This window comes from Trichechus manatus, unplaced genomic scaffold (assembly GCF_000243295.1).
Source record: "Trichechus manatus latirostris isolate Lorelei unplaced genomic scaffold, TriManLat1.0 scaffold00003, whole genome shotgun sequence".
Classification (NCBI taxonomy): domain Eukaryota; kingdom Metazoa; phylum Chordata; class Mammalia; order Sirenia; family Trichechidae; genus Trichechus; species Trichechus manatus.
Window position 1 is genome coordinate 26,563,121 of NW_004443939.1, and position 25,795 is coordinate 26,588,915.

A 25,795-nucleotide genomic window follows, 5' to 3' on the forward strand; every position below is an offset into this window, starting at 1 on the left:
TAAAGGACCTGGCTCTCTCCACTAGGGTGAAGTCACCAGACTTTGGAGTTGCATGCAGCTGGTTCAGCTCTGTCACCAGCTAGTCCTTAGTGGCCTTGGGCAAGTAAATTTCTCTAAGCCTCCATTTCCTCATCCTTAGAGTGGGTACAATAATACCTCCCAGCACGGAAAGCTGAAAGAATTGTGTAAAGTTCTTAGCATGGTGCAGTTAGCTGTAGAAATCCAGTGATCTGGTGGCAGAATTCCAGAGATGGCAGCAGGGTGATATTTGGGGCAGGGAGTTGTCCCCAAGTCTCTGTGATTCCTTCTGACAAGGGCAGAGTTCTCTGCTCTCTGTGGCATTGTGAAAGGCTAACCACAGTCCAGTGATAAAGGGGTAACGCTGGGAACCAGAGAGCTACTCCAAGGGGCTTTCTAAAGGTATATGCTAAAGTGTTTTTGAAAAAAATATAATAAGTGGTATTGGATTCAAACATTTCCAAAATATTTAGGTATTAAAAACATCAGAGGTGCAAGTCACTTCCAAATTGAATGACTGTGCAATAGCTGTTTATATACGTAGGGGGCGCTGATTCCAGGAAAGACAGATTAGGTCAAACCCCACAGTCTTGGAATGAGGGAATGACTCGGTAGAGCGTCTTCTCAAACATTTATGCGCTGAAGAATCACCTGGGGATCTTGTTAAGATGTAGACTCTGATTCCACCTGGGAATCTTGTTAAGATGCAGACCCTGATTCAGGAGGTCTGGTTTTAGGCCTGAGATGCATTTCTAACAAGGTCCCAGGTAATGCCAAGGTTGCTGGTCCAGGGACCACACTTTGAGAATCAAGGTGGTAGACAAAGCTCTTTCTCTGTCCTTCACTTACCTTATCCTGGAGGATCATTTACTGCCAGCTCCTGCTCAGATGCACATTATCTCTGCTTTACCTGGATAAGTCCCAGAATTATCTTTCCTGTCCCCAAGAGTGGCCTAAAAATGACCCCACAATTCGAAAAATCTGGCCTTTTTCACACAGCCCTAACCAGAAACTGTTCCAGGGAGAAGAGAACGCTGTAACTGAACCATAAACTCTGCCCAAGCTCGCCCTCTGCTGGTGAACAAGGGTCATTTTTCTCCCAAACCCTCACCAAACCTTTCTTGCTGCTCAAATACTCATTTTTTCTTCCAGTTAGTACAAACAGAAAAGTTGCATGACTTATTCCAAAAGTTTATTTCACTTTTGTAAATACTGGAGAATTTTCCCACTCTGTCCTTAAAATACATCCTTCAGAGGGAGCAGATACATGTTTGATTAACACTTAACTAGCAACTCTATGTTTGTTTCTATGTGGTGCCTAAAATGCCCTCACCCCGCCCCGACTTTGTTCTCCTCCCATACCCAGGCACTTTCCACAGTGGGATGGCAAGCCTTCCTTCGCACACAGCCTGAACATTACAGGTCAGGAGGGAGCAGCAGTTCCTTTTGATGTAGGGTTGGGGTTGGTAGTAGAGGCAAAGATGGTATCACCCAGAGACACTAGGGAGAAAAAAAGTTAATGGCAGGATGAGGAGATGGGAGATTAATGCCACAGATCATATCACCATAATTCATTCATTTGCAAACCTTAGAAGCAGAAGCTGGGACTCATAAACCCTGCACACAGAGAGATTATAGCCCAACAGAGGAAATCAGCACAACACTTAAGAGTGTTTGCTATATGCCATCCACCATACTGACACTACCTCGTTTGATTTCATTTAATTCTCACAGAAATCCTATGGTTATTTGCACTGTACAAATGAGAAAATTGAGGTGCAGAGAAGTTAAGTGCTAGTGACACTCCTAGTTAATGATGAAGCTAGGTGGCTTCAAGCAACATTTGTTATTGTCTCTCAGGTGTTCTGGGAGTCGAAGGGCTCAGCTGCCTGGTTCTCACTACCTACTACCTACCCATTGCTGTAGAGTCAATTCCGACTCATAGCAACCCTATAGGGCAGAGTAGAACTGCCCCAGAGAGTTTTCAAGGAGCAGCTGGTGGATTCAAACTGCTGACCTTTTCGTTAGCAGCCATAGCTTTTAACCACTGTGCTACCAGGGCTCCACAGTTGCAGTCAGATAATGGCTAAGGCTGGGCATGCCTGTGTGGAGCCAAGGCTGGGATATCTGAAAGAGCTGGGGAATGATCAGCCATCTCTCTCCACTTGGCCTCTCCATGTGGCTAGCTTGAGCTTCCTCACAGCTTGGCAGCCTTAGGGTAGCTGGACAACTTAGATGGCAGCTGGTTTCCCCCAGAGCAGATTTCCAAGAAACTCAAGCGGAAACAGCAAAATTTCTTATGCCCTAGCCTCCAAAAGCATATAGCATCATTTCCACTGTATCCTGTTGGTCAAAGCAGCTACAGGTCAGCTCAGATTCAAGGGGATAAAGGAGTGGACTCTGTCTCCAATGGGCGAATAGCTTACAAGTACAGGAGGCAAGGAATTAATAAACACCATTCTGTAAACAAGTTATCACACCAGGATTTCAATCTCGGCAGCCCAATTCCAACTTTTGAGTGCTCAACCATTATGCTTTACTCACCCCCAAATAATACAGATACGGTTACAGTGCAAATGGTTAATGAGCTCAACTGCTCACCAAAAGGTTGGCAGTTCAAGTCGACCGAGCGGTGCCTAGAAGAAAGACCTGGTGATTGACTTCTGAAAAATCAGCCACTGAAAACCCCATGGGGCACAGTTCTACTGTAAAACACATGGGATTTCCATGAGGCAGCATCGACTCAACCACAACTGATTTAGTTTTTTTTTACTGGTGGCTGGTGTAAGATATAATAGGCTGCTAACCGAAAGCTTGGAGGTTGGAACCCACCTAGCAGCTCCACTGAAGAAAGACGTGGTGATCTGCTCCTATGAAAATTACAGCCTAGAAAACCCTATGGTGCAGTTCTGCTTTGTCACATGGGGTCGCTATGAGTCAAAATCGACTCAAAGGCACCTAACAACAACAACAAAGGAGGAATTGATTAGCTCTGCCTCAGCAGGTCAGGGAAGCTTCACAAAGGAGAAATCATCACACACACACACACACACACACACCCCTCCCCTTAGTGTGGAGGACAGATTGTGACTGCATAGGGTAGCATTGTCTGCAAGCCCCGTATTAGGTGAGGTAACCTAAGAGCTGAGGGGCTAAGATAGGTCTAAGGCAGAGGTGGAAAGGGCACTAACTTTGAAACAAGGAGCCACGAAGTCCAGACCCAACTCTGCCATTCGGTGGTTCTAGGACCCTGAGAGGAACCAGAAGGCCAAGAAAGGAAGAAACAGAGGCCCTAGGCCATCCTAGAAGAACAGCAGGGTAGAATTTCTAACCTTGTTGTGCTTTGCCCGTACCCAGATTGGAGACCCGCACTTGGTGATTTGCATGGACTGCTCAGCAGACACCATGACCAACCGCCTTCTCCAGCGAAGCCAGAGCAGCCCGCGCGTGGATGACAACACCAAGACCATCCCGAAGCATCTCGAAACCTACTACCGCGCATCCATCCCCGTGATTGCCTACTATGAGACGAAAACACAGCTACGCAAGGTGAACCATTTAACTTCTCCCCCTCTAAATGAACCAGCTCCCTCCCTCCTGCCCCAAGAAAAGAGAAAAAGCCAGGTAATTTTGGGTTAAGGGATTTGGGAATTCGAGCTGCAAGCAGCTGCTGAGTTTGGGCCAAACTATGGGTCTCTTACTCTCTTTTGTCTCAATCAAAATTAAGTATCTGTCGTCATATGAACCATGAAACACCAGTCTTATAGTTCTTGCAGATGCTATTATAGTTGCTGAAAACAAATCCTTTTTCCAAGAGAAACAGAGAGAGAGAGACAGGAGTGGATAAGGCACGGGTTCTGCACTAACTTTCTGTAGAACCTCTAGCCCCCAGCTGAACAGGATGATCCAAAAGGTCCCTCTAAATCTATAATTCAACAACTTTGAATTTCTAAATTTTTGCATAGTTCCTGCTTGGCACTTGGCTGCTTTGCCCCAGTTTCCTGCAGTAACTGATGTTATTGAGAGAGGCAGCAGATGGGACCAGGAGAGCAGGTAATTAGATGAAACAGTGAAGATACTGCAGGGCAGTGGGTAGTGGCAGCTTAATGATTGTGAGCTATAATCCACGCTGGATCACCATTAATTTCTTGAATGTGGGCAAACTACCCAACCCCCATTCATGTATTCATTTACTAAATGTGTATTAAGCACCAACTGTGAACCAAGTATTGCCCTAGTGGTTTGGATGCAGATAATAAGATGCGGTTCTGTACGGGAGATGGGCAAATAGTTGATCACAATATGGGGTCAAAGCAAGCATAGAGTGAGTTCCAAGTGCCCTTTAACCCAGCCTGAAGGGAAAGGAAAGATCTAGGGGAAGGTTGCCTGAGGGAAACTGAGGGGAACTAAACTGGGTCTGGGAGGCAAGGTACTGTGAGGGAGGGGTACTTCACACCCAGGGAGCCCCCAGTGAAAAGTCGGGAGGCAAGTAACCCAGCTTGGCTGTGACATACGGTGCCAAGGAGCAGAGAGACAAGAGCTGGGGATGGAGAGGCAAGCAAGGACCAGATCAAGATGAACCTTATGTAGAAGCAAATTATCCTGTGGGTGATGGGAACTACTGGAGGGAACGGACGTAATCAGGGCTTTAATTTACAAAGCTCAGTCGGTCAGCCTCGCAGAAAATGAATTACAAGAAGATAAGACCTGGAGACTATTGGGAGCCTGGGACAGTAATGCAGGAAATGAAAGAAATCCTGAGGCCTCAACCTAGAGTAGGGAGAGTGGGAATCTACCTCTTGCTATTCGCAGAAAGTTAATAGGAAACATCAATAAATAAATAACCAGTTTGTGTCTGAAGCAGCTACATTATCAGTTCCTTGGGGAAAACAATTGATAATGAATTCTTATCTCCTGAACCTGTTAATGGTCCGTTTTACAGAATCCTAAGGAGCCCTGGGTATAGAAGCCTAAAAGGTGCCCCTCTATTTAACTCAAGGATGTCAAATATGTGGCATGAGAACTATCAGCTCCCAACTTCCCCATCCGTGGCAGACGTGGTGAATCCACCTCAGCACTCTTTCTGGCCACACCCAGATGTGGCCTCAGAATGTTTGCGGGCAAAGCACCCCAGGCAGCTCCTACCAATCAATAGGGCTTGACTTGCAAGATGAAACCTATTGGCTGTGCTTCCTGTAACCTCGGGTTGCCACATAAAGTAAAGAATTACATGTTTAAAAATAAACAAGCAGGAAAAAAAAAAGAAGTGTATTATATAAGAGCAGAGTCTTTAGAATTCAGTGTTGCAAAGGCCTTTCCAAGATTAGACAGTCCAGTGATTACCACCCTTTGTACAGACTGAAACACCCGGAAATTATCTAGATCGAAGGAAAATTTTTCCACTTGCAAGATTTATAGAGACAGGAAAAATCCCAAAGTAATTCAGGGCTTAACCACTTTCGGAGTCAGAAAATCCCTTTTATCTCTCTATTCTATTATTCTGACCTGAATTCTACAAATTTGCAAATGAGTTCTCAGAAAAAGCAGATTTCTGGAATTCTCCTTAGAAATATCTAAGTTAATAGGAAAGGACGTTTCCAGGCCCCTTCAGCTTCCCCTGCATTTGAAGATGCTGGCAGCTGGGCTGTGGTGAGGTAACGTTTATGATCCACCTCAAAAGTACTGGAAACCGCTCCAGTCCTGGTTGCAGAGCAGCGTGGGCTCCAGCCCTCAGGACTCCCCTTGCAGAGGGCCTCTGGGGAAGCTGCTCCGTCCCACAGCCTCTGCCCATGACTGTCTCCTACCCATGCAGCTGCTGGGAGGACATTAGAGACGAACAAGCTTCCTCCCCGACCTCGTGTAGACAGCCTTGCACAGGGCCCAGGGAGGTAAGAGTTGTTTGCAGGTGCCCCTTGGGGATGTCAGCAGCTGGGCTCCAGAGGTGCCAACCGGGGGACATTGGAGGAGGGGGACGAGGTTGTTTTTCATTGGAGAAGGAGAAAGCCTCTGTCCCTTTCTGTTCTCTGGCCTTCTGGACTCTTGCCCAGTTCTCTTGCATCAACTTAATCTCCCCTGGTTTCTAAGTAACAGCTTGTGTCTTGTTTCTGTAATGCCTTTGCTTTGTAAGCACCTCCTCCCTATCTCTGGTTCAGTGAGCCCAAGGCAGGGTCCCTCACAGTCCAGGTGGGCTTGTGGGTAATTTTAAAGAGTTTTCTTAAATATAGGGTGGAAGTGGTAAATGCACTTCAAGATACAAGTAAGGCAAATCAGCAGCTAAGGCAGATTTATTAAAGAATTAAGCCGCATGTGTGGTCAACCAGTACAACCCAGAAACAGACCACCCTCCGCAAGAGCTTCCATCTGGCCTCACAGTGCTGCCCAGTTGTGCCTACATTAAATCCATCTGCTGATACCCTGGCCTGATGACAGTCAGCTCTTTTGGCCACCATCTAGCCGAAGGAAGTACAACAAAATTTCAAAGAAAAGGTAATAAAAAAGCAAAGCAGAATTTATACAATCACTGATTTAGTCTTTTGTGTCCTTATTATGCCATCATTGTATAATAAAGTGGAAACGTCTTATAACATAAACCAAGGAGTGGAAGTGTATGTAATACAAATGTATCCCCTGACTTAGAAAAAAGTTTTTCCTCTCTCATAAAGCCAGCTTTACTCTGCACCTAATAAAGAATTAGAACGGAACTTTCTCCATTCCACCCTCTTCCTCCCAGTACTCAGGGCAGACATCATTCATCAGTCATGGCACTTTTTCCTACTAAGTGTACTGGGCCTCAGACTCTTTTCTCAACTGAGCAAGACAGATAACCACATCCAATCAACTGGAGTTAACCCACAAGAGGAAGATTTTTTTCACCCTGAGTGAGAGAATTTATTATCAAATAACTGAACTGTAGCATTTGTGGGGTGAAAAGCATATTTACTGGTTAAAGACCCCCTGGCAGAGAAAATACTGGCCTGGGTGTCAGAAAGCCCCCAGGCACAGTGGTATGAATGAGCCTTGTGCACTTGGGTGAGTACCTCTCACTTCTTCATCCCTAAAATTAAGTGGGTGGAACAGAACTCCATCTCTGAGAACTATACAGGTCTACTGCTCTGTGATTCTAGGGAAAATCTTTTTTCTAATTATAAAAGTAACCATACTGGTTGCTGTGGAGTCGTTTCCAACTCATAGTGACCATATAGGACAGAATAGAACTGCCCCATATGGTTTCCAGGGAGTGGCTGGTAGATTCTAACTGCCAATCATTCGGTTAGCAGCCAAGCTCTTAACCACTGTGCCACCAGGGCTCCATAAAAATAACACGTTTGTTTTAGAAAATACAGAAAACCAGGTAGTCCTATCACTCAAAGACGAACAGTCTGACATACTACCTTCAAACCTTTTTGCTGTACAGTTTTTTAAATATGAATGTGACCATTAAAAAAAAAAAATCCACTGCTGTGGAGTTGATTCTGACTCATAGTGACCCTAAAGGACAGAGTAGAAATGCCCCATAGGGTTTCCAAAGCTGCAAATATTTGCAGAAGTAGACTGCCACGTCTCTCTCTCACGGATGGGCTGGTGGGTTGAACCACGAACTTTTAGGTTAGCAGCCCAGCGCTTTCACCACTGTACCACCAGGGCTCCTGCTGTGACCATAGGTATGTTAATTAGGACTCCTCGGTTGTAGCTAACTGGCACCAACTTCAGCTGACCTAACCTGAAATATAGAACTTAATTACAAGGTTCAGCGACCCAAAGCTGAGTTGCGGCAGGCCAAGCAAGGCTGTGGGACCAGATGCTGGAACGTTCCCCACTGCTCTGCTCTCCTTCTCACGAGCGTCTCCTTCTCTCCCCAACAAGCCGGAATATGGTTACCCTACAGCTTCCACAGTCACATATTGCTGTAACAGTCTGTGAATCCAAGTTCCAGTTCCTGAGAGAAATTTTCTGATTGGGCATGCTTTGATGGCCAGTGCTCATTATAATAAGCAAAGAGAACAGAGCTCTGGTGGTGCAGTGGTTAAAGCGCTTGGCTGCTAACTGAAAGGTCAGTGGTTTGAACCCACCAGCTGCTCTGTGGGAGAAAGATGTGACAGTCTGCATCTGTAAAGATTACAGATTTGGAAACCCTATGGGACAGTTCTACTTTGTCCTCTATGGTCACTGTGAGTCAGAATCGACTCCAGGGCAATGGGTTTTTTGCTGTTGTTGTTTTTGGACAGAGGTATATAAAGAAACAATAATCTTCCTTCCAAACTCATAACCCTCAAATAATCGATCAGTGTTAATAACTACTGTGTGTCTTTCCCGTTACCCTATTCTTTCCCACCTCCTCCTCCTTTGTCTACCTTTCTCTTTTTTTTCTCTCATCTATCCAGTATGTAAACACATTCACACACACACACAAACACACACACACACACACACACACGGTAGAGGGTTCCTATTTCAGGAAAATAGGACTGTCCTGTGCACATTTCTCTGAAACATCTCCAGGTCAATACATATCATGATAATGTTTTCTTTCTTAGCAGTTATGTAATATTCCATAATACGGATATTCTATCGTTTATTCAGCCAGGTTGTTTCTAGTTTGGTTGTTTTTTTTTTTACCACTAACCACTACGCAGTAAACAAACATCCTTGACTAGGCTTTTTTTTTCTAGTAGGAGAAGCTGCTGAGCTATTTTAAGCAGAGGCTTTTTTTAATCCATTCACTTCCACTTCGCTTTATCTCCATGTTGCCCTGAAAAGGGTTCTTTGAGATATAAAGGAGCTTCGGGACACCCAGTTCTTTGATGCTTGGCCTCTTATCAATGCTCCACCTGTGATGGGTTTGCCTGTCAGTTTTGAGTCTGAAGACGCCCTGGATGGACTCTGGACCTGCCCTGGTTGAGTGCAGCTGGATTTGGAGACAACTCTTACATCCTCCTGGCCCCTACCAGTAAAGAGAAAAGTGCAAGAAGTTTCTGTCCTCTCACTTGACCAATGAGGCATATATCTCCCATCTGTCTCTAAGAGACTTAAGAAACTCATTCTTTATGACTCTGCTGGAAATAGTCTTCTCTCCACCCACCTCCCTTCTGGATTGACAGACCTTCTCTAGGTTCCCGCGAAGACATTTTGATTCAGTGCAATATTCTTTGCACCCCTGTGGTCCTTTTGAAATGAGTTTGTTTGCTGCGTGTTTGTATCTTCCCAAAACAGCAGGAGAAGGTAATTCCAGATCTTTGTGCCACTTCTGTACATTCTTGATTTTTTCTCTCTGTGGTTGCTTTATCACGTGGTGAGTTTTGCTTTTGCCTATCTCAAGGAAGCTCCTTTGCAGGGTTCCACTAACTCAGAATCTCTCTGGGAGCCACTGTCATGGTTTTGATCAGCAGAGAATTGTTGCTGCTTCCAATCAGGTCCTGGACATATTCAGCAGACATTTGTTGGGCATCTCCAACATGCGAGCCAAGGAGCCCTGGTGGTGCAACGGTTAAGCACTTGGCTGCTAACTGGAAGGTTGGTGGTTCGAACCTGCCCAGTGGCTCCACAGGAGAAAACCTGATGATCTAGTCCCATAAAGATTACTAAAGATTACAGCCAAGAAAATCCCATGAGGCAATTCTACTCTGTCACATGGCTAGGAGTCGAAAATCGACTTCACGGCACCTAACAACAGCGACGAGGCATATGCTTAGTGCTGGGGATTGAAAGAGGGAAAAGATGCTGTCCAGGAAGAGGTGTGAAACTCTGTACCCACAGCAGGGTGTGATAAGTGCAGTAACAGGACTTCCAGAATATTCTGGACCTTCGAGAGCACAGAGCTCAGGCCTGGGAAGGTAGGTGAAGGCTTCAGAGAGGAGGGTATATTTGAGCTGGGTCCTGAAGGGTGAGAAGTTCATACCAGATGGAGGAGAGGGGGCAAAGCCACAGACATGTGAAAAAGCCCGGTAATATTGGCACCAGATGTAGGGCCAAATAAATGAATTAAAATAGCTGCAGATTAAGCTGAAAAGCAAGACTGAGGTGAGACCGTGAAAAGCCTTGAATTAATTCAAACATTCTTCCTTCATTCAGTGAATTTTCTAGACCAGCACAATAGAAATATAACGTGAGCCACATATATAATTAAAAATTTTCTAGTAGCCACATTTAAAAAGATATAAAAAGCAACAGGTGAAAATAGTTTAGTAAGATAGTTAATTTAATCTGATATATCCTAAATATTATCATTGCAACAAGTAATCAACATAAAAAAAATTGAGATAATATTAGATTCTGTTTTTTTAAATAAGTCTTCAGAATCTGGTATGCGTTCTAACAGGTAATATCAATTCAGATGTCATTGTCATCGGAACTACTTGAACTATATTTAGATTTCAACAGATTTACAGTGAAGAGGTAGATTTCACATATCCAAGTTACTCCAGATAAATTTTTTAATTTTCCAATAACTGAATCACCTATCAGTTTTTAAATTCAAATTAATCATAATTAAATATTAGGTATTCAATTCCTCAGTTGCACTGCCACATTTCAAGCATATTGGATAGCAGAGTTCTAGACTATTCTAGGAAGTTTGAACTATACTCTGCAACCAATGGAGGAAACTATTAAGTTACTTTAAACAGGAAAATGACTGATCAGATCTGTGTTTTAGAAAGGTCACTTTTACAAGATAGATTTTGCTTTTTATGCCTGTCAGAAGATCTGTGAGCTAAATTAAAACTTCAGGAGGAGAAACAAAGGAAAGATAGTAAGTACCATGTAACCTTTTAAGTGGACAAACTGCGCGACCTTGGAAAGTACTGTTTTTAGAGAAGCAATTAATGTGCAGATTATAACTCATCCTTATCTTTTTGCTAACTCCTGTCCCTAAAGCTCTCTAAGGTAAAGGTATATGTAGTCCTCCTTCCTTCTATGGCCTTGAGAATGAGGAGAAATATGTGGCCTGACTGGATATGTAATAAATGACTCCCCAGGAGCAGCCTTCTACATGCCCCTAACTTTTGAAAAATGCATCTAATGATTTTCCGGAGACCGCGCACAGCCACTGCATATTAAGGTTCTTTGCCTTTGCTGAGTTGCCACTGCTCTCCTCTGGCAGTGAGAGATCCCTGTGGTGTGAGGCTGTGTCTGTCTGGTCTACCACAGGACAAGCTTAGAGGAGGAAGAAGACAGCACACACACAATAATCCTAAACCACTGTGTGACTGCTTGGGTTTATCACAGACGCCCCACGGTGCCAAGACGTGGAGAACAAAAATGAAACTCAAGCAATGTTTTGAACAATGTGGGGAAAATTCGGGGAAAAAAATGCAACTAGATCCGGGCAATGTTTGAATCATCCAACTGTTTTAGGGTTTACAGATTCATGCAACTAAAGTAGACAAAATGTGAAATTCCCAAAGCAGTTTAATTGGTTTCCTAATTTAGCCATATGCTCTGCTGACTGCTGGGCAGAAATATTATCACTAACTGCCCTACTTTTCCTTTGAGAAGTCAGGTGAAAATTCAAAAATGTAATCGTATTTCCTGTTCACTTGCTTTTAGCTTCTTTATAGAAGAACCTTTTTATATATTGACTAAGACATCATTTACTTCAGAAGTGTATGTCAAGTCTCAGGCCAGAAAGGATAAGTTCCTTAAGTCAGAAGCAAATCTACTTATGTAGTTTTCAACTGAGGGGAGACCCTCAACGAGATGAATCGACACAGTGGCTGCAACAACGGGCTCAAACACAGCAACGATTGAAAAGAAGGCACAGGACGGGGCTGTGTTTCTTTTTGTTGTACGTAGGGTCGCTGTGAGTTGGAACTGACTTGACAACACCTAACAACAACAAGTTTTCAATTAAATACATTAAAACCTCATACTTCCAGAGTTGGAGATCTCTTTGGAAAAGGACACCATGAAGCTTACTTTTGACGATTCATGGGAAAAGAGGGTTGCTGTAAGTTAACATTGTAAACACTGATTATAGAGAGAGCACTTTCCATGCCTGGGAGGACATACTATCTTCAAGTTTGCACAATCGCTGAAGAAATCTCATTCACACAAAACAACCAATATACTAATTACCTAAGATTCTTCTCTGTTCTTTTGCTGGTTTAAATTTGCCAGTGTTGAAAACACTGAGAATAGTTCTTGTAATTTGGAAAGCACTTGGTTGGTTCTTTTTCATTCCCCTTGAGTTGTACAGTTATGCACGAAAATATATAAAAGCCATTTATTCTTCTCTTAAAATGTTTCCTGCGTGGGAATTAGATGAGCATGGAGAATCCATTTTGAGGTTCAGGAAGAGTCGAGGTAATCTGCTGAGAACCAAAGGAGGAGTTTGGGGAGTACAGTAGACAGAAAGTTTTGGTCCACACAGTTCAGCTGGGCTCTTTTGCTCCTGAAAGTCCAATTCCTGCCTTCTCTCTCTCTCTGTCTCTCTCTCTCACTCACACACATATACTCTATAAGAAAAAAGAAGTTGCCTCATTGCCTCTTGAATTTTGTTCCTAAAACTTTGTTTCTTGAGCCTAATGAGGATCCCAGCCAGCTTCATAGGTGTCCCACTCAACCAAGTAAGAGGCTGCTTTTTCCATCTAGAAAGACTAGAAAGCCTGGTTATATGATTTTGTCTTTAAATCTCCTCACGGCGAACTCCACAGCATGTGACTGGTTGGGTGGCAGTGTGGTTTCTTTCATTTAATTAAATAAATCCCCATATTTAAGCCACCAAGGAGGATTTGGATGGAAATAGAAGTGGGAAATGGTCCAGCTGAAGCTCTGGAGCGTGACTCACTCCTGCAGCCTGGCCCCCCAGCTCTTCCCCACAGCATCAGCTCTAGCCTGATTGACAGGATCCTGCTGAGGAACCTTCAGCCTCTGACCATCAGAAACTAACAAGCCTCGCCCTTTAGGCGTGTGTGCTCATTAGCCCTCTATTCTGAAACCAAGTTGCCTGGTTTTTATAAAAGCAAATCCGTTATCCTTCCATAAAGCCCAGGTTGTGAGCCAGAAAGTGAGTCCCAAAAGTGTATTTCTGGCCCATAACGGCTTGTTTCTTTGAGGAAAGAGTAAAGAGCAAATGTGGAAATGGAGGAAACATGCTTTAATTCAACTTTTTTTTTTTTTTGCCTACGTACCTGGAGCCAGACACTGGGGAGACCGTGCTGAGTAATGACCTTGTCCTCACAGAATTTACCGTCTAGACGTACATATAGTTATTTAGGATCACCTTTGTGCATGGGGTCGCCATGAGTCAGGAGTGATTCCACAAAGCAGCTGACAACAACGTATCTGGCCAAAAGTCCCAGGGTGGTGCAAAAGATTACCTTCTTGGCTGCTAACCAAAATGTTGGAGCTCGGAGGTTCGATTCCACTCAGAGGCTCCTCGGAAGAAAGGCCTGGCAATCTACTTCCAAAAACTCAGTCACTGAAAACCCTAGGAGATCACCATGAGTCGGAACAGACTCCACAGTAACTGGTTTGATGGTCTTTTTTTTTTCCTCTCTCTCTTCACACCTCCTAGCAATTAATAATTATTTAAGTTCCTCTCTTGATTAGTTTTGAGGCTACAAGCCTCTGTCTTATTCCATCAACTGTAGACCATCTCTCTCAATGCTATGAAGATTATGTTATTAGCAGTCCTCTCTGTCCCTCCATTTCCCTTCCCTCTTTCATTCCCAAACCTTGTTAGCTAGCCCTTTACTTTTACACTGTCAAGGCTGATAATACTTATATTCTCTTCTATAACCATAATTAGCTTTCTGTGCTTAGTCCAGTGTTTCATTCATTCATGAGAAAGTATTTATTGAGTGCCAACATGCCAGGCAGTGGGAGCTCAATCCTGAGCAGACAGTCCCTGCTGCCTTCATGGACTTTGCAGCCCGGTAGGGAGGAGAAACAGTAACCAAATAATCAAACATCCAGATACAAACCTGCAACTGGGGCAAGTACCGTGGAGGAGAAGTACGTTGTACCATGAGATAGGCATTGATACTAAAGCTGAAATCTTAAGGATGTGGAAGAATTAACTGAGTGAGAGTTTTTAAGAGTATTCTAGGTAAAGAGAAGTGTATACAAAGGCCCTATGACGGGAAGAGGCATGACAGTGTTAGGAACTAAAGAGGACCAGCATAGCTATGTTGCGGAGAACAGGAGATGAATGGTGTAAGGGCAAGGGGAGACTGGATAGGCAGGCAGATGCTGAAGCATGCAGGGTCTTATAGACAGTATTAAGAAATTTTATCTTTATTCTAAAAGCAATGAAGACTGTAAAGGATTTTAAGTAGGGATTTGTCTTAGTTACCTACTGCTGCTATGACAGAAATACCACAAATGGGTGGCTCTATCAAACAGAAATTTATATTCTCACAGTTTAAGAGGCTAGCAGTCTAAATTCAGGATGCCAGCTCTAGGGGAAGGCTTTCTCCCTCTCTCAGATTTTGGGGAAGGTCCTTGTTTCTTGTCAGCTTCTGTTCCTTGGTTCCTTGGCAATCTTTATGTGGTGTGACATCTATCTCCCCCATCTCTGCTTGCTTCTCTGTGCCTAATCTGCTTGTTTTATATCTTGAAGGTGATTGTTTAAGATAACACCCTACACTGATACAGCTGCATTAACATAATGAATAAAATCCTATTCCCAAATGGGATTACATCTACAAGAATACCAAAACCAAAACCAAAGCATTGCCATCAAGTAGATTCCGACTCATAGCAATCGTATAGGACAGGGTAGAACTGCCGCATAGGGTTTCCAAGGCTGTAAATAGTTATGGAAGCAGACTGCCACATCTTTTTCCCGCTGCAGAGCAGCTGTTGTGTTCAAACCGCTGACCTTTAGGTTAGCAGCCAAGTGCATTAACCACTGCACCAGCAGGACTTAGGACTTACAACACATATATTTTGGGGACACAATTCAATTCATAACAGGAATTGACATGGTTAGCTTTGTATTTGAAAAGATCACTCTAACTGTATATAGTATGCAGAACAGCTGGGAGGAGGGTCAAGGCAGATAGAGGCTGAGACTAGAAGTTGAGAACCAGTGGACAACATTCACACTGTTATGACTATATAAGTAATTGTTCATTGCAGACTTAAGAGAGATAAAAAGATAGCAGTACTCATAGAGGAGGTTTGCATAAAGAATGTTCCCAGCATCAAGGTCAAATTAATTCCCCTTTCTTGGGTTCATCAGTTGTTTAAAATCTTGCCACATTTTCACTTCTTTCATATTCAGACATGTCTTTTGGTTTGTGTTTCCTAATGTTTCTAAATTTTTTTTTTTTTTTTCTTATTGAGGGAAGAAACTTTTCCTGTCACCACTGTCTTCTTGGTATTATATTCTATGCATTGCATGGAATCCATTCAGTTTCCTTGAGCACACCAACTTCCTCTTCTAGTTGAAGCTGATTATTTCCAAGGCTTATTACACAGATGTCATTTTGGAATTTATTTTCTTTGGACTCAGGTTAATTCCATCATTTCCTATCTCCCATATTTTCCCTTTTCCTGCATGTCATCCTCTTTTTTTTTTGGGGGGGGGGTATAACCTGAAGCTGTTTTCTTAGGAAGGGTACATGAGAAGTAAATACATTTTTTGCAATTCTGAAATGGGTTTGAAATTCTATATTTAAAATAATTTTCTTTTAGAACTTTAAAGGCATTGCCCTTTTACCTCTGGGCATCCAGTATTGTTGATGAGATCAGAGCCAGTCTGATTCTCATGCATTCATTTAACCAGTATTTTTTTTAATGCTTCCTGCATGATAGATATTGTTCTAGGTGTTGGGGACACAACAATGAATAATATAAAGCCCTTTCTTCATGAAACTTACATTCCAGTAAAGTAGAAAAATAATAAATGAGATGGATAGGTAAGTAAGTGGGAGGGTGGGTGGATGGGTGGATAGGTGGATGGGTGGATGGATAAAATATACTGCCAGATAGCAACAAGTGCTATGAAGAAAAATAAGGTCAGTGAAAGAGGATGAGTGCGTTGCTATTTGGATAGGGTGGTAAGGTTCTCAGGAAAGGCCTCTCTGAGGATTTGACTTTGATCGGAGGCCTCAATCAAGTAAGGAAAAGAGCCAAGCATGTATCTGGGGACAGGAGGGAAGCACTTCAGGCAAAATGAGCAGCAAGTGCAAAGGAAATGAGTTAGTTTGTTGGAGGTGGAGAGGGAAGGCCAGTGCTAAAGTCCAGGGGGAGAGTGGTAGGAATCAAGGTCTCCTGTAGGTCATAGATGTGTTTTTCTCTCTGGAAGCTTGTGGGGTTTTCTTCTGATTTTTGGTGTTCTAATGTTCCATAGGGATGTGTCTAGATGTGGAACTTTTGTAATTCATCCTACGCAATACTTAGTGGGCTTTCAGTTGTAGGTAAATTTCTTTTCTTAGATAATGTCCTACTGTTCATTTTCTCTTTTCTCTCAAGCATTTCTATTGGAACTCCTATGTTGACCTTCTCTGACTCATCTTCTCTTCAGCTTTCCATCTGTTTGTCTCTTTGCTTAAAATTCTGGGAGAGTTCTTCAATTTTGACTTCTAGCCCTTATATTGAATGTTTCACTTTGCCAATCATATGTTAATTTCCAAAACATTTTCTCACATTACCTTTTTAATGCATTCTGTTCTTATCTAATGGATGTAATATCTGTCTGAAGGTACTAGGAAAGGTGGATTTTATAAAGTTTTTTTTAAAAAAACGTTTAAAGTTCTTTTCTGTTTCGTTAATTATCTTTGCTTCCTCCAAGGACAGTTGTTTGCTTTGCTTGTTTTGGACTTGCTTTTTCATTTAGTAGTTGCTTTCATCTATAGAGGGTTTCTTATGCTCTTTCATATTATAAGAATGAAGAATGGATTGACTGTTGTAGGTAGTTGGTTTTCAGCTGTTTTAAATGTAGGTCTGTTTTCCGCTTAGATCATTCCCCTGAATAAGAAGACTGCTTGGAGTTTTGTACATGGGTGGGGTTTGACTTCTTTAAGGTGGGGGTGGGGAGCCAGGAATCAGCCAATAAGCTGGGAGGAAGGGGAAGGTAACCAAATACCAGAAAAAGGAGGACTTTACTCTGGGGCACCAACACTCAAGCTAGAAATCCTAATACTCCCCTAGGACAGGAAGGTCATTCAATTTCTCTAGAGAAGGGGCCTGTAGATTTTTACTGAAGGTAAATGTGGGTTTGTCAGCATCTGCAGGTGGGAAAGAGAGGGCTGACTGATGCAGTGTTTCACTTACAAACTTTCAAGCAATGCTTCTCTTTTCCGCCCTTTCCCATTCTGAACCTCCTGACCCCAACGTTCCCTGGAATCCCCTGGGGAAAGTGACTCTCATCTCACTGAAGCCCCTCCTGCAAATATCTTGGGCTGGAACTCCCCCTCTTCTGTTTCACCCATCAACATACTTTCATCCATTTTCCATCTTTCAGACGTTTTTGAAATCTCTCATTTACTGATGAATCTTCTTGTTCTCTTTCCTTTGTTACTTTTAGAAATGGGTGTCACAAGAAGGAGATAAGACAAACTTGGGTGTTCAGTTCACCTTCCTGAAGCAAAAGTCCCACTCTGGAATTTAAGTCAGGGGGACAGTGGTGGCCCCAAGGGTGGTCTGGAGGACTTTAGCTCCTCAAAATAATCTTCATCAGCTTCTGTTCAACACCCCCCACCCCAGTACATGTACTTCTAAGTAAAAACAGAGTGTGTGCTATGGAAAAGCAGCTTCAACCCCTCGTATATAAAAATCCTGATGGCCTCTGCAGGGGAAATTACCTGGTATAGGGCAGGATGAGGCAGAAACAACAGGAAGCCAACTAGGACACTGTTCCAGCATTTCAGGGCTCAAACTAGCTCAGCTAAAAAGAGAAGATTATTGTAAAGATAGAAGCCACACTGGAATCCAAGGCCAGTGCAACAAAGCCTCAGAAAGGAGAAAATGAGGCAACTGCAAGGACTACCCAAGGTCTCACATGTCTGTCCAGTTTACTGCCTCCCTCTGCATTTCTGCTCTGCTGCTCTTTCTCCCTTGACGGGCTCTCTCTGAGGCTCTGTTCATCAGACTATGTTCAGATTCCTCTGTTATAATTCAAGCTCCTGAGAAAGGGAGGATTGATCTAGCTCAGGTGTTTTGAGTGAGGCCACACAGCTTGTAGGTCACTTGATTAGACTCACATCCTCACTGCCATCCTGGTGACTACTCGGCAGGGTTGTGAGCAGCGGTGGATTCCCTGAGAAGGGATGTGAGGAGAGCAGACATCCCAAGGCATGTCTTGCACATTTAGGTAAACTTGGATGTTCACACATATTATATGATTCGATTTATATGAAATGTCCATCATAGGCAAATCTATATAGGCAAAAAGTAGAGTAATGGTGGCTCAGGGTGAGTGGGTAGCAGAGGCAATGGGGAGTGACGGCTAATGGGTAAAGGGTTTCTTTCAGCGGTGATAAAGGTGTTCTAAACTTAGATTTTGGTGATGGTTGCATAACTCTGAATATACTAAAACCAATGAATCGTACTCTTGAAATGGGTGAATTTTATGATATGTGAATTATATCTCAAAGATGTTTAAAAAATAAGGCTCTGAAATAGGACTGGGGCAGAGATAATGGAAAGAAAGGGGCAAAAGTGAAACAGATGTGGAGGAAGAATCAATAGGACATATGAAATCATTGACTGCTGGGGTGGGAGGGAAAAGGAGGGACCGCTCTCCAACACATCCGTGCCGAGTTACACTATAATGTTTAATTCATTTCACTCCCAAGGAGACCTGGGACCATGGGGCAGGCAAACAGGATATTTATAAGGCTCATGGAGACTATGCTCTCCCATAGCCCAATGGGAACCCTCTGGCATTTCTGTTGTCCTTAAACAAGAACCTAAGTTCGCCAAGCCACACCCTCCTCAGCCATTCATGAATCCAAGGCTGCGATCCATTCCACAGAGAGTCAAAGATGGCTCTTGTTACAGGTGAACTGAGCAGTAGAGCTAATCCTCTTTCATAGAAACAAGCCAAGATCCCGACTCAGCTCTTGCTGGTTCTTTCTAGGGGCCATGAAATTGGCCAGTCTGAACAAAGTCAACCAGATGCTCTGCAAATAGAGATTGGAGTAAAGTACTGCCAGCACAGCACAGCGCAGCAGCTGCAGACTGATGAGATGTGAAGCTGTTGAGATATGTGTCCTTGTCTTTTTTATCAGGAAGCAAAGCTCATCCTCAAGATCAAGAAGCAGGGCCAAAAATCATAGCCTCCCCCTACAGAGAAGAAGTCTTGATTTCTAAATGGGGCTTCCCCAGCTGTTTTCACCACATGCCACATCCAGATGTGTAACAGACCAACTCATTATTCTGTGCAGTCCAGGAATGGCTTCTCTGTTGAGGATCTTGGAGCAGAGGGCTTGTCCACTGCAGCCTTTTTGCCAATAGTTTTACAGGAATTTTGCATCTATTTTCAAAAGTGAGATGAGCCTGTAGTTTTCTTACATTATTCTTTTTTCAATTATGGACTCAGGGTTTTGCTCACCTTTTAAAAGTATTGGATAGCTTCCCAACTGTTATAGATTGAATTGTGTCCCCAAAAAATGTGTATCAATTTGGCTAGGCCATGATTCCCAGTATTGAGTGGTTGCCCACCATTTTGTGATCTGGTATGATCATCCTATGTGCTATAAAACCTAACCTCTATGATGTTAACAGTAACCCTGCTGGTGTAGTGGTTAAGAGCTCAGGCTGCTAACCAGAAGACCGGTAGTTCAAATCCACCAGCTGCTCCTTGGAAACCCTGTGGGGTAGTTCTGCTCTGTCCTGTAGGGTCACTATGAGTTAGAACCAACTCGACGGCATCTAACAACAGCATGATGTTAGTCAGGTAGGATTAGAGGTGGTTATGTTAATGAGGTAGGACACAATCTACAGGATTAGGTTGTATTTTGAGTCAGTCTCTTTTGAGATATAAAAGAGAAAAATGAGCAGAGAGAAGAGGGACCTCCTACTACCAAGAAAGAAGAGCTGGGAGCAGAGTGCATCCTTTGGATTCAGGGTCCCTGTGCTGAGAAGCTGCTAGACCAGGGGAAGATTGATGGCAAGGACCTTCCCCCAGAGCCAATAGAGAGAGAAAGCCTTCGCCTGGAACTGGCGCCCTGAATTCAGACTTGTAGCCTTCTAAACTGTGAGAGAATAAATTTCTATTTGTTAAAACTATCCACTTGTGGTACTTCTGTTATAGCAGCACTAGATAACTAAGACACTACCTTTTTCTGAATTCTGAGACAGTTTTTGAAAGGTGAACATAATTTGTTCCTTGAAAGTTTGGAAAAATTGCTAATAAAACCATCTGGGCCTGCTGCCTTTTGGAGGGGTTAGATCTTTGCCTTTTCATTTTCTTTTATGGTTCTTGGTCTGTTCAAGTTTTCTATTTCTTCTTCAGTAAATTTCAGAAGTTTATATATTCATGGAAAGTTATCCATTTCTTCTGTTGTTTTTTTTTTTACTATAATGATATGCAGTGGTACATGTTATTCATATTATTCTCTTACATTTTTACAAACCTCTCCTGCGTCTGAAGTTTTTGGCAGTTTTTTGATTTCTAGCTGTACAGCTTTTCTTGCTACAGCTGCCAAAGTCACTTCCCTTCCCCCTGGGAAGACAAAAGCCTTCTCCTTGCCAGCCATCTTACCACATCTGATCTTTCTTAAATCATAGAACCATGACCTGCACGAATGTGGAGATTGGAAGGGTTTTAAAGATCATTACCTTCAGCAGGAAGGTGACAGGAAAACAGAATTGTTACTCCTCAGCCTCCTGCTCCTCCTCCTTCCCACACACCCGAGTCCCTGCATCCCCGTGTCCTTGACTCCTAACTCAGAGGAGGATGATCCTTCCTCCTGTTCGAGGCTTATCCTCCCTTCACCTCAACTCTGAACCCCCCATCCCAAGATGTTCTTAAGGACCTGCCTCATCAGCCCATCAGTCATCTTCTCTCTCTTGTGTGTTCAGCCTCTCTCAGGGGCAAGTGAAGTGTCTTGGGTAGCAGCGCCAATAAAGGCGCTAGTAAGACTGTTAGCAACCAGATAAGGGTCAAAACTGCAGATACATAGGATGTGTTTGTTTTTTTAGAAATGTAGAGAATACTGCATACCACTGTATACCATTACATCTAAATACATGCTTTGTAAAATAAATGACCCCCCCTTCATTCTGGCCTTAACCTACTGGTCCCACTCATGCCTGGCCTTCCTCTTGTTCCTTGGAATATTCCTGGTTCCTCTGGAATGAGCAGTTCAGGCGCATTGTCTTTCATTCACTTCTCAGCCCACTAGAGTCCAACTTCCACCTCCACCCTGAAGCCCCACTTTAAAGTCACCTAGGTATGAGAATCAGCCTTTCTTAACTTGGGATGGGTGACACTGTGAACCAGGCTATTTCTAGAAGTTCTCTCCTATCTTGAATTCCAGGACCTTTGTCTTGCATTGAAGAGCCATGGTGGCACAATGATTAAGAGCTTGGCTGCTAACCAAAAGGTTGATGGTTTGATCCCACCAGCCATTCTGTGGGAGAAAAGATCTGGCGATCTGCTCCCATAAAATTACAGCCTAGGAAACCCTATAAGTCAGTTCCACTCTGTCCTATAGGATCACTGTGAGTCGGAGTCGACTCAACAGCACCCAACAACAGTCTTGCATTTCTCCCCCTTATTCTCTTTAGTCATCTTTTCTTTCCTCACCTGTCCATGTCATTAAGTGCTATCAAGCCAGTTCCAACTCGTAGAGACTCTATGTACAACAGAATGAAACTCTGCCCAGTCCTGTGCCATCCTGACAATCATTGCTATGTTTGAGCCCATTGTTGCAGCCACTGTGTCAATTCATCTCTTTCAGGGTCTTCCTGTTTTTCACTGACCCTCTACTTTACAAAGCATGATGTCCTTCTCCAGGGACTGATCCCTCTTGATGATATGTCCAAAGTACGTGAGACAAAGTCTCACCATCCATGCTTCTAAGGAACATTCTGTCTGTACTTCCAAAACAGATGTGTTCATTCTTCTGGCAGTCCATGGTATATTCAGTATTCTTCGCCAGCACCATAATTCAAAGGCATCAATTCTTCGGTCTTCCTTATTCATTGCCGAGCTTTCGCATGCATATGAAGCAATTGAAAACACCATGGTTTGGGTCAGGCGCACCTTAGTCCTCAAGGTGACATCTTTGCTTTTGAACACTTGAAAGAGGTCTTTTTCAGCAGATTTGACCAATGCAATATGTCATTTGATTTCCTGACTGCTGCTTCCATGGACGTTGATTGTGGATCCAAGTAAAATGAAATCCTTGACAACATCAACCTTTTCCCTGTTTATTGTGATGTTGCTTATTGATCCAGTTGTGAGGATTTTTGTTTTCCTTATGTTGAGGCGTAATCCACACTAAAGGCTGTAGTTTTTAATCTTTATCAGCAAGTGCTTCAAGTCCTCTTTGCTCTCAGCAAGCAAGGTTGTGTCATCTGCATATTGCAGGTTGTTAATCTTTCTCCAATCCTGATGCTGCATTTCTCTTCATATAATCCACCTTCTCGGATTATTTGCTTTTCATACAGATTGAATAAGTATGGTGAAAGGAAACAACCCTGACTGCACACCTTTCCTGATTTTAAATCATGTAGTATCCCCTTGTTCTGTTCAAATGACTGTCTCTTGGCCTATGTCCAGGTTCTGCATGAGCACAATTAAGTGTTCTGGAATTCCCATTCTTCGTAATTTTATCCATAACTTATTATGATCCACACAGTTGAATGCCTTTGCATAGTTGATTGAACATAGGTAAACATCTTTCTGGTATTGTCTGCTTTCAGCCAAGAGCCATCTGACATCAGTAATGATATTCCTCATTCTACCCTCATTCTACGTCCTCTTCTGAGTCTGGTTTGAATTTCTGGCAGTTCCCTGTGGGTGTACTGTATTTTTGTGCAAATAACACATGGTTTGTTTGGCAGCTATGCCGTCTCCCTCTCCCCCACCCCCCACCCCCCACCCCGGTATTTTCATAAGAGTGCTATGCTAATTTTTTTTATAACAACATGTGGAAGAGGAATGGCACAGTGGCCCTTGTGATGGTGCATCAAGGTGGGAAGGTGCAGCCGGCAAACAAACGCAGAAGGCGAGAGTTATTTGTATAAAACTATGGTACTGCTGCAACTGTTTTTGAATTATCTTCAGCATAATTTTACTTGCATGTGATATTAATGATATTGTTCAATAATTTCCACACTGTTAGATCACCTTTCTTTGGAATGGGCACAAATATGGGATCTCTTTCAGTTGGTTGACACAGACGAGTGAGCGCTTCCAGCCTTGCATCTGTTTATTGAAATATCTCAATTGATATTCCATCAATTCCTGGAGCCTCGTTTTTCACCAATGTCTTCAGTGCAGCTTGGACTCCTTCCTTCAGTACCATCAGTTCTTAATCATATGCTGTCTCCCAATGGTTGAACATTGGCCAGTTCTTTTGGTGCAGGGACTCTCTCTGTTTTCCTTCCATCTTCTTTTGATTCTTCCTGCATTGTTCAATTTTTTGCCCAGAGAATTCTTCAGTATTGCAACTCAAGGCTTGAGTTTTTTTTCTTCAGTTCTTTCAGCTTGAGAAATGCTGAGCATGTTTTTCCCTTTTGGTTTTCTAACTCCAGGTCTTTGCACGTCATACTACTTTACTTTGTCTTCTCAAGCTGCCCTTTGAGATCTGTTCAGCTCTTCTACTTCATCATTTCTTCCATTTGCTTTAGCTACTCTACATTCAAGAACAATTTTCAGAGTCTCTTCTGACATCCAGTTTGGTCTCTTTTTTTTTCTGTCTTTTTAATGACCTTCTGCTTTCTTCATGTATGATGTCCTTGATGTCATCCCATAGCTTGTCTGGTCTTTGTTCATTAGTGTTCAGTGCGTCAAATCTTTTCTTGAGATGGTCTCTAAATTCAGGTGGGATACATTCAAGGTCATACTTTGGCTCTCGTCAACTTGTTTTAATTTTCTTCAGCTTCAACTTGAATATTTTGAGTGCCTCCCAACCTGAGGTACTCATCTTCTGGCACTGTATCAGACAGTGTTCCACTGCTATCCATAAAGTTTTCACTGACCAATTTTTTCAGAAGTAAATCATCAGGTCCTTCTTCTTAGTCTGTCTTAGTCTGGAAGCTCTGCTGAAACCTGTCCAACATGGGTGACCCTGCTTGTATTTGAAATACTGGTGGTATAGCTTCCAGCATCACAGCAACACGCAAGCCAACACATACAACAAACTGACAGACAAGTGTCCACAGATGTTAGTATTTCCCAGGGTTCCATACTTATCAGTCTTCCACACTGCTTGCACACATCTGATCATGTTATTATCCTGCAGGGTAACCTCCAGGGATTCCTCATAGCCTAGAAGACCAAGTCCATAGGAGGTTAGAGTAGAAATGGAGTCAGAGCAATATGGATTGCATGCAGGTCAATGTAGATTCTGCCCAACTATTGCCATCTTCTTCAACTGGAAGACAATCTAGTGAGAACTTGGGAACTGAGGTCACAAACTTACTCCAACCTATTTTTCTAGCCTCCTTTCTTTTCCAGCCCCCAATTCAAGTAGGATTTGCTCTATCTTCAAAAAATGACTTTCTGTTCTCCAAAAAATCCAAGTGGTTTCAGGACTCGATGTCTTTGCATATACTGTTCCCTTCATAGAGAAAGCCTTTGCTCTTCTTTATTATCTTCAAATACATACCTATTCCTCTAGGCCCAGCTTAAATGGCAACCCAAACAAAAGTGAACAGTGCTGATGCCTTTTGATAGGCGTCTCATCCCTACAAAAATATGAACTTGGATTTGAAATAGCATAGAATATCAGGGCTGGAACCAAACCTGGTGCTTATCAAGTCCTAGTTCAATCCCTTCAAATTATAGAGGAGGAAACTGAGGCATCAAAAGACTGAATGGTCAGTCCAAGTCCTGAAGCTCATTGGGGGATAGTACCAGGTATTAATGCTCCTAATACAGTGCATTTTGTCTTATACTTCATTTTCTTTTCAATTAAAGGAATACATTTATCAAAAATTTGCTATATACCTACATTTGATCATGTCAGCCCTTCCTTAAAACACTTCTATGGCTCCTTTTATTCTTATGTAATAGGGTACTTAAGTTTCTTCATTGCCCAACCTCTGCTTTCCATTCCAACTTTACTCCTTGCTACTGCCCCCTTCAAATTCAACCTTCCAACCATTTTGAACTAGTTGAGGTAGTATAATGTAGTTGACAAGCGCAAGGACTTCAGAGTCAGAAACTTGGGTTTGAACCAGGTCTCTACCTCTTAACTTAGCTATATGACCTTTAGGGAAAATTAATTCATCTTTCAAAGCCTCAGTTTCCTCATCTGTGAAATGAGGATAACAATACCTGTCCCCTACGATTGTTGCTAGGATTACCTGACTGTTTAAAAAGCACTTAGCACATTGCCTGACATGTAGCAAGTACTTCATTAGTGGTAATGTTTTAAATGATGATGATTACTTTCCTCAAGAAGCTTCCTTGACCTCCCAAGATTGTGGAAGGTGACTACCCGTAGCATCCGGTACTTATAACGGTGTAAATTCTTGTTGCTTGTCTCTGCCATTGAGCTCCTTGACAGCATGACCATTGTGTTTTGTTCAGCTTAGTATCTCCAATACATAACACATGGTTGGCACTCAGGAAGTGTTTGTCAGTTGAAAAGAAGAGGAGAGGTAAAGCAATAGACAAGGTGCTGTGAGGGACATAAATATGCCAAAGACA

The 25,795-nt window shown here is 42.8% G+C and overlaps 1 protein-coding gene across 1 annotated transcript in view; it reads left to right on the top strand.

Annotated features, from left to right (window-relative positions):
* Positions 1-25,795, top strand: part of AK5 (adenylate kinase 5) — a 332,857-nt gene that overhangs the window by 303,547 nt on the left and 3,515 nt on the right. Inside the window, exon 13 of the mRNA XM_004369075.2 lies at positions 3,376-3,567. Within this exon, the coding sequence (XP_004369132.1) occupies positions 3,376-3,567 (192 nt within the window). The remainder of the gene's footprint in view (positions 1-3,375; positions 3,568-25,795) is intronic.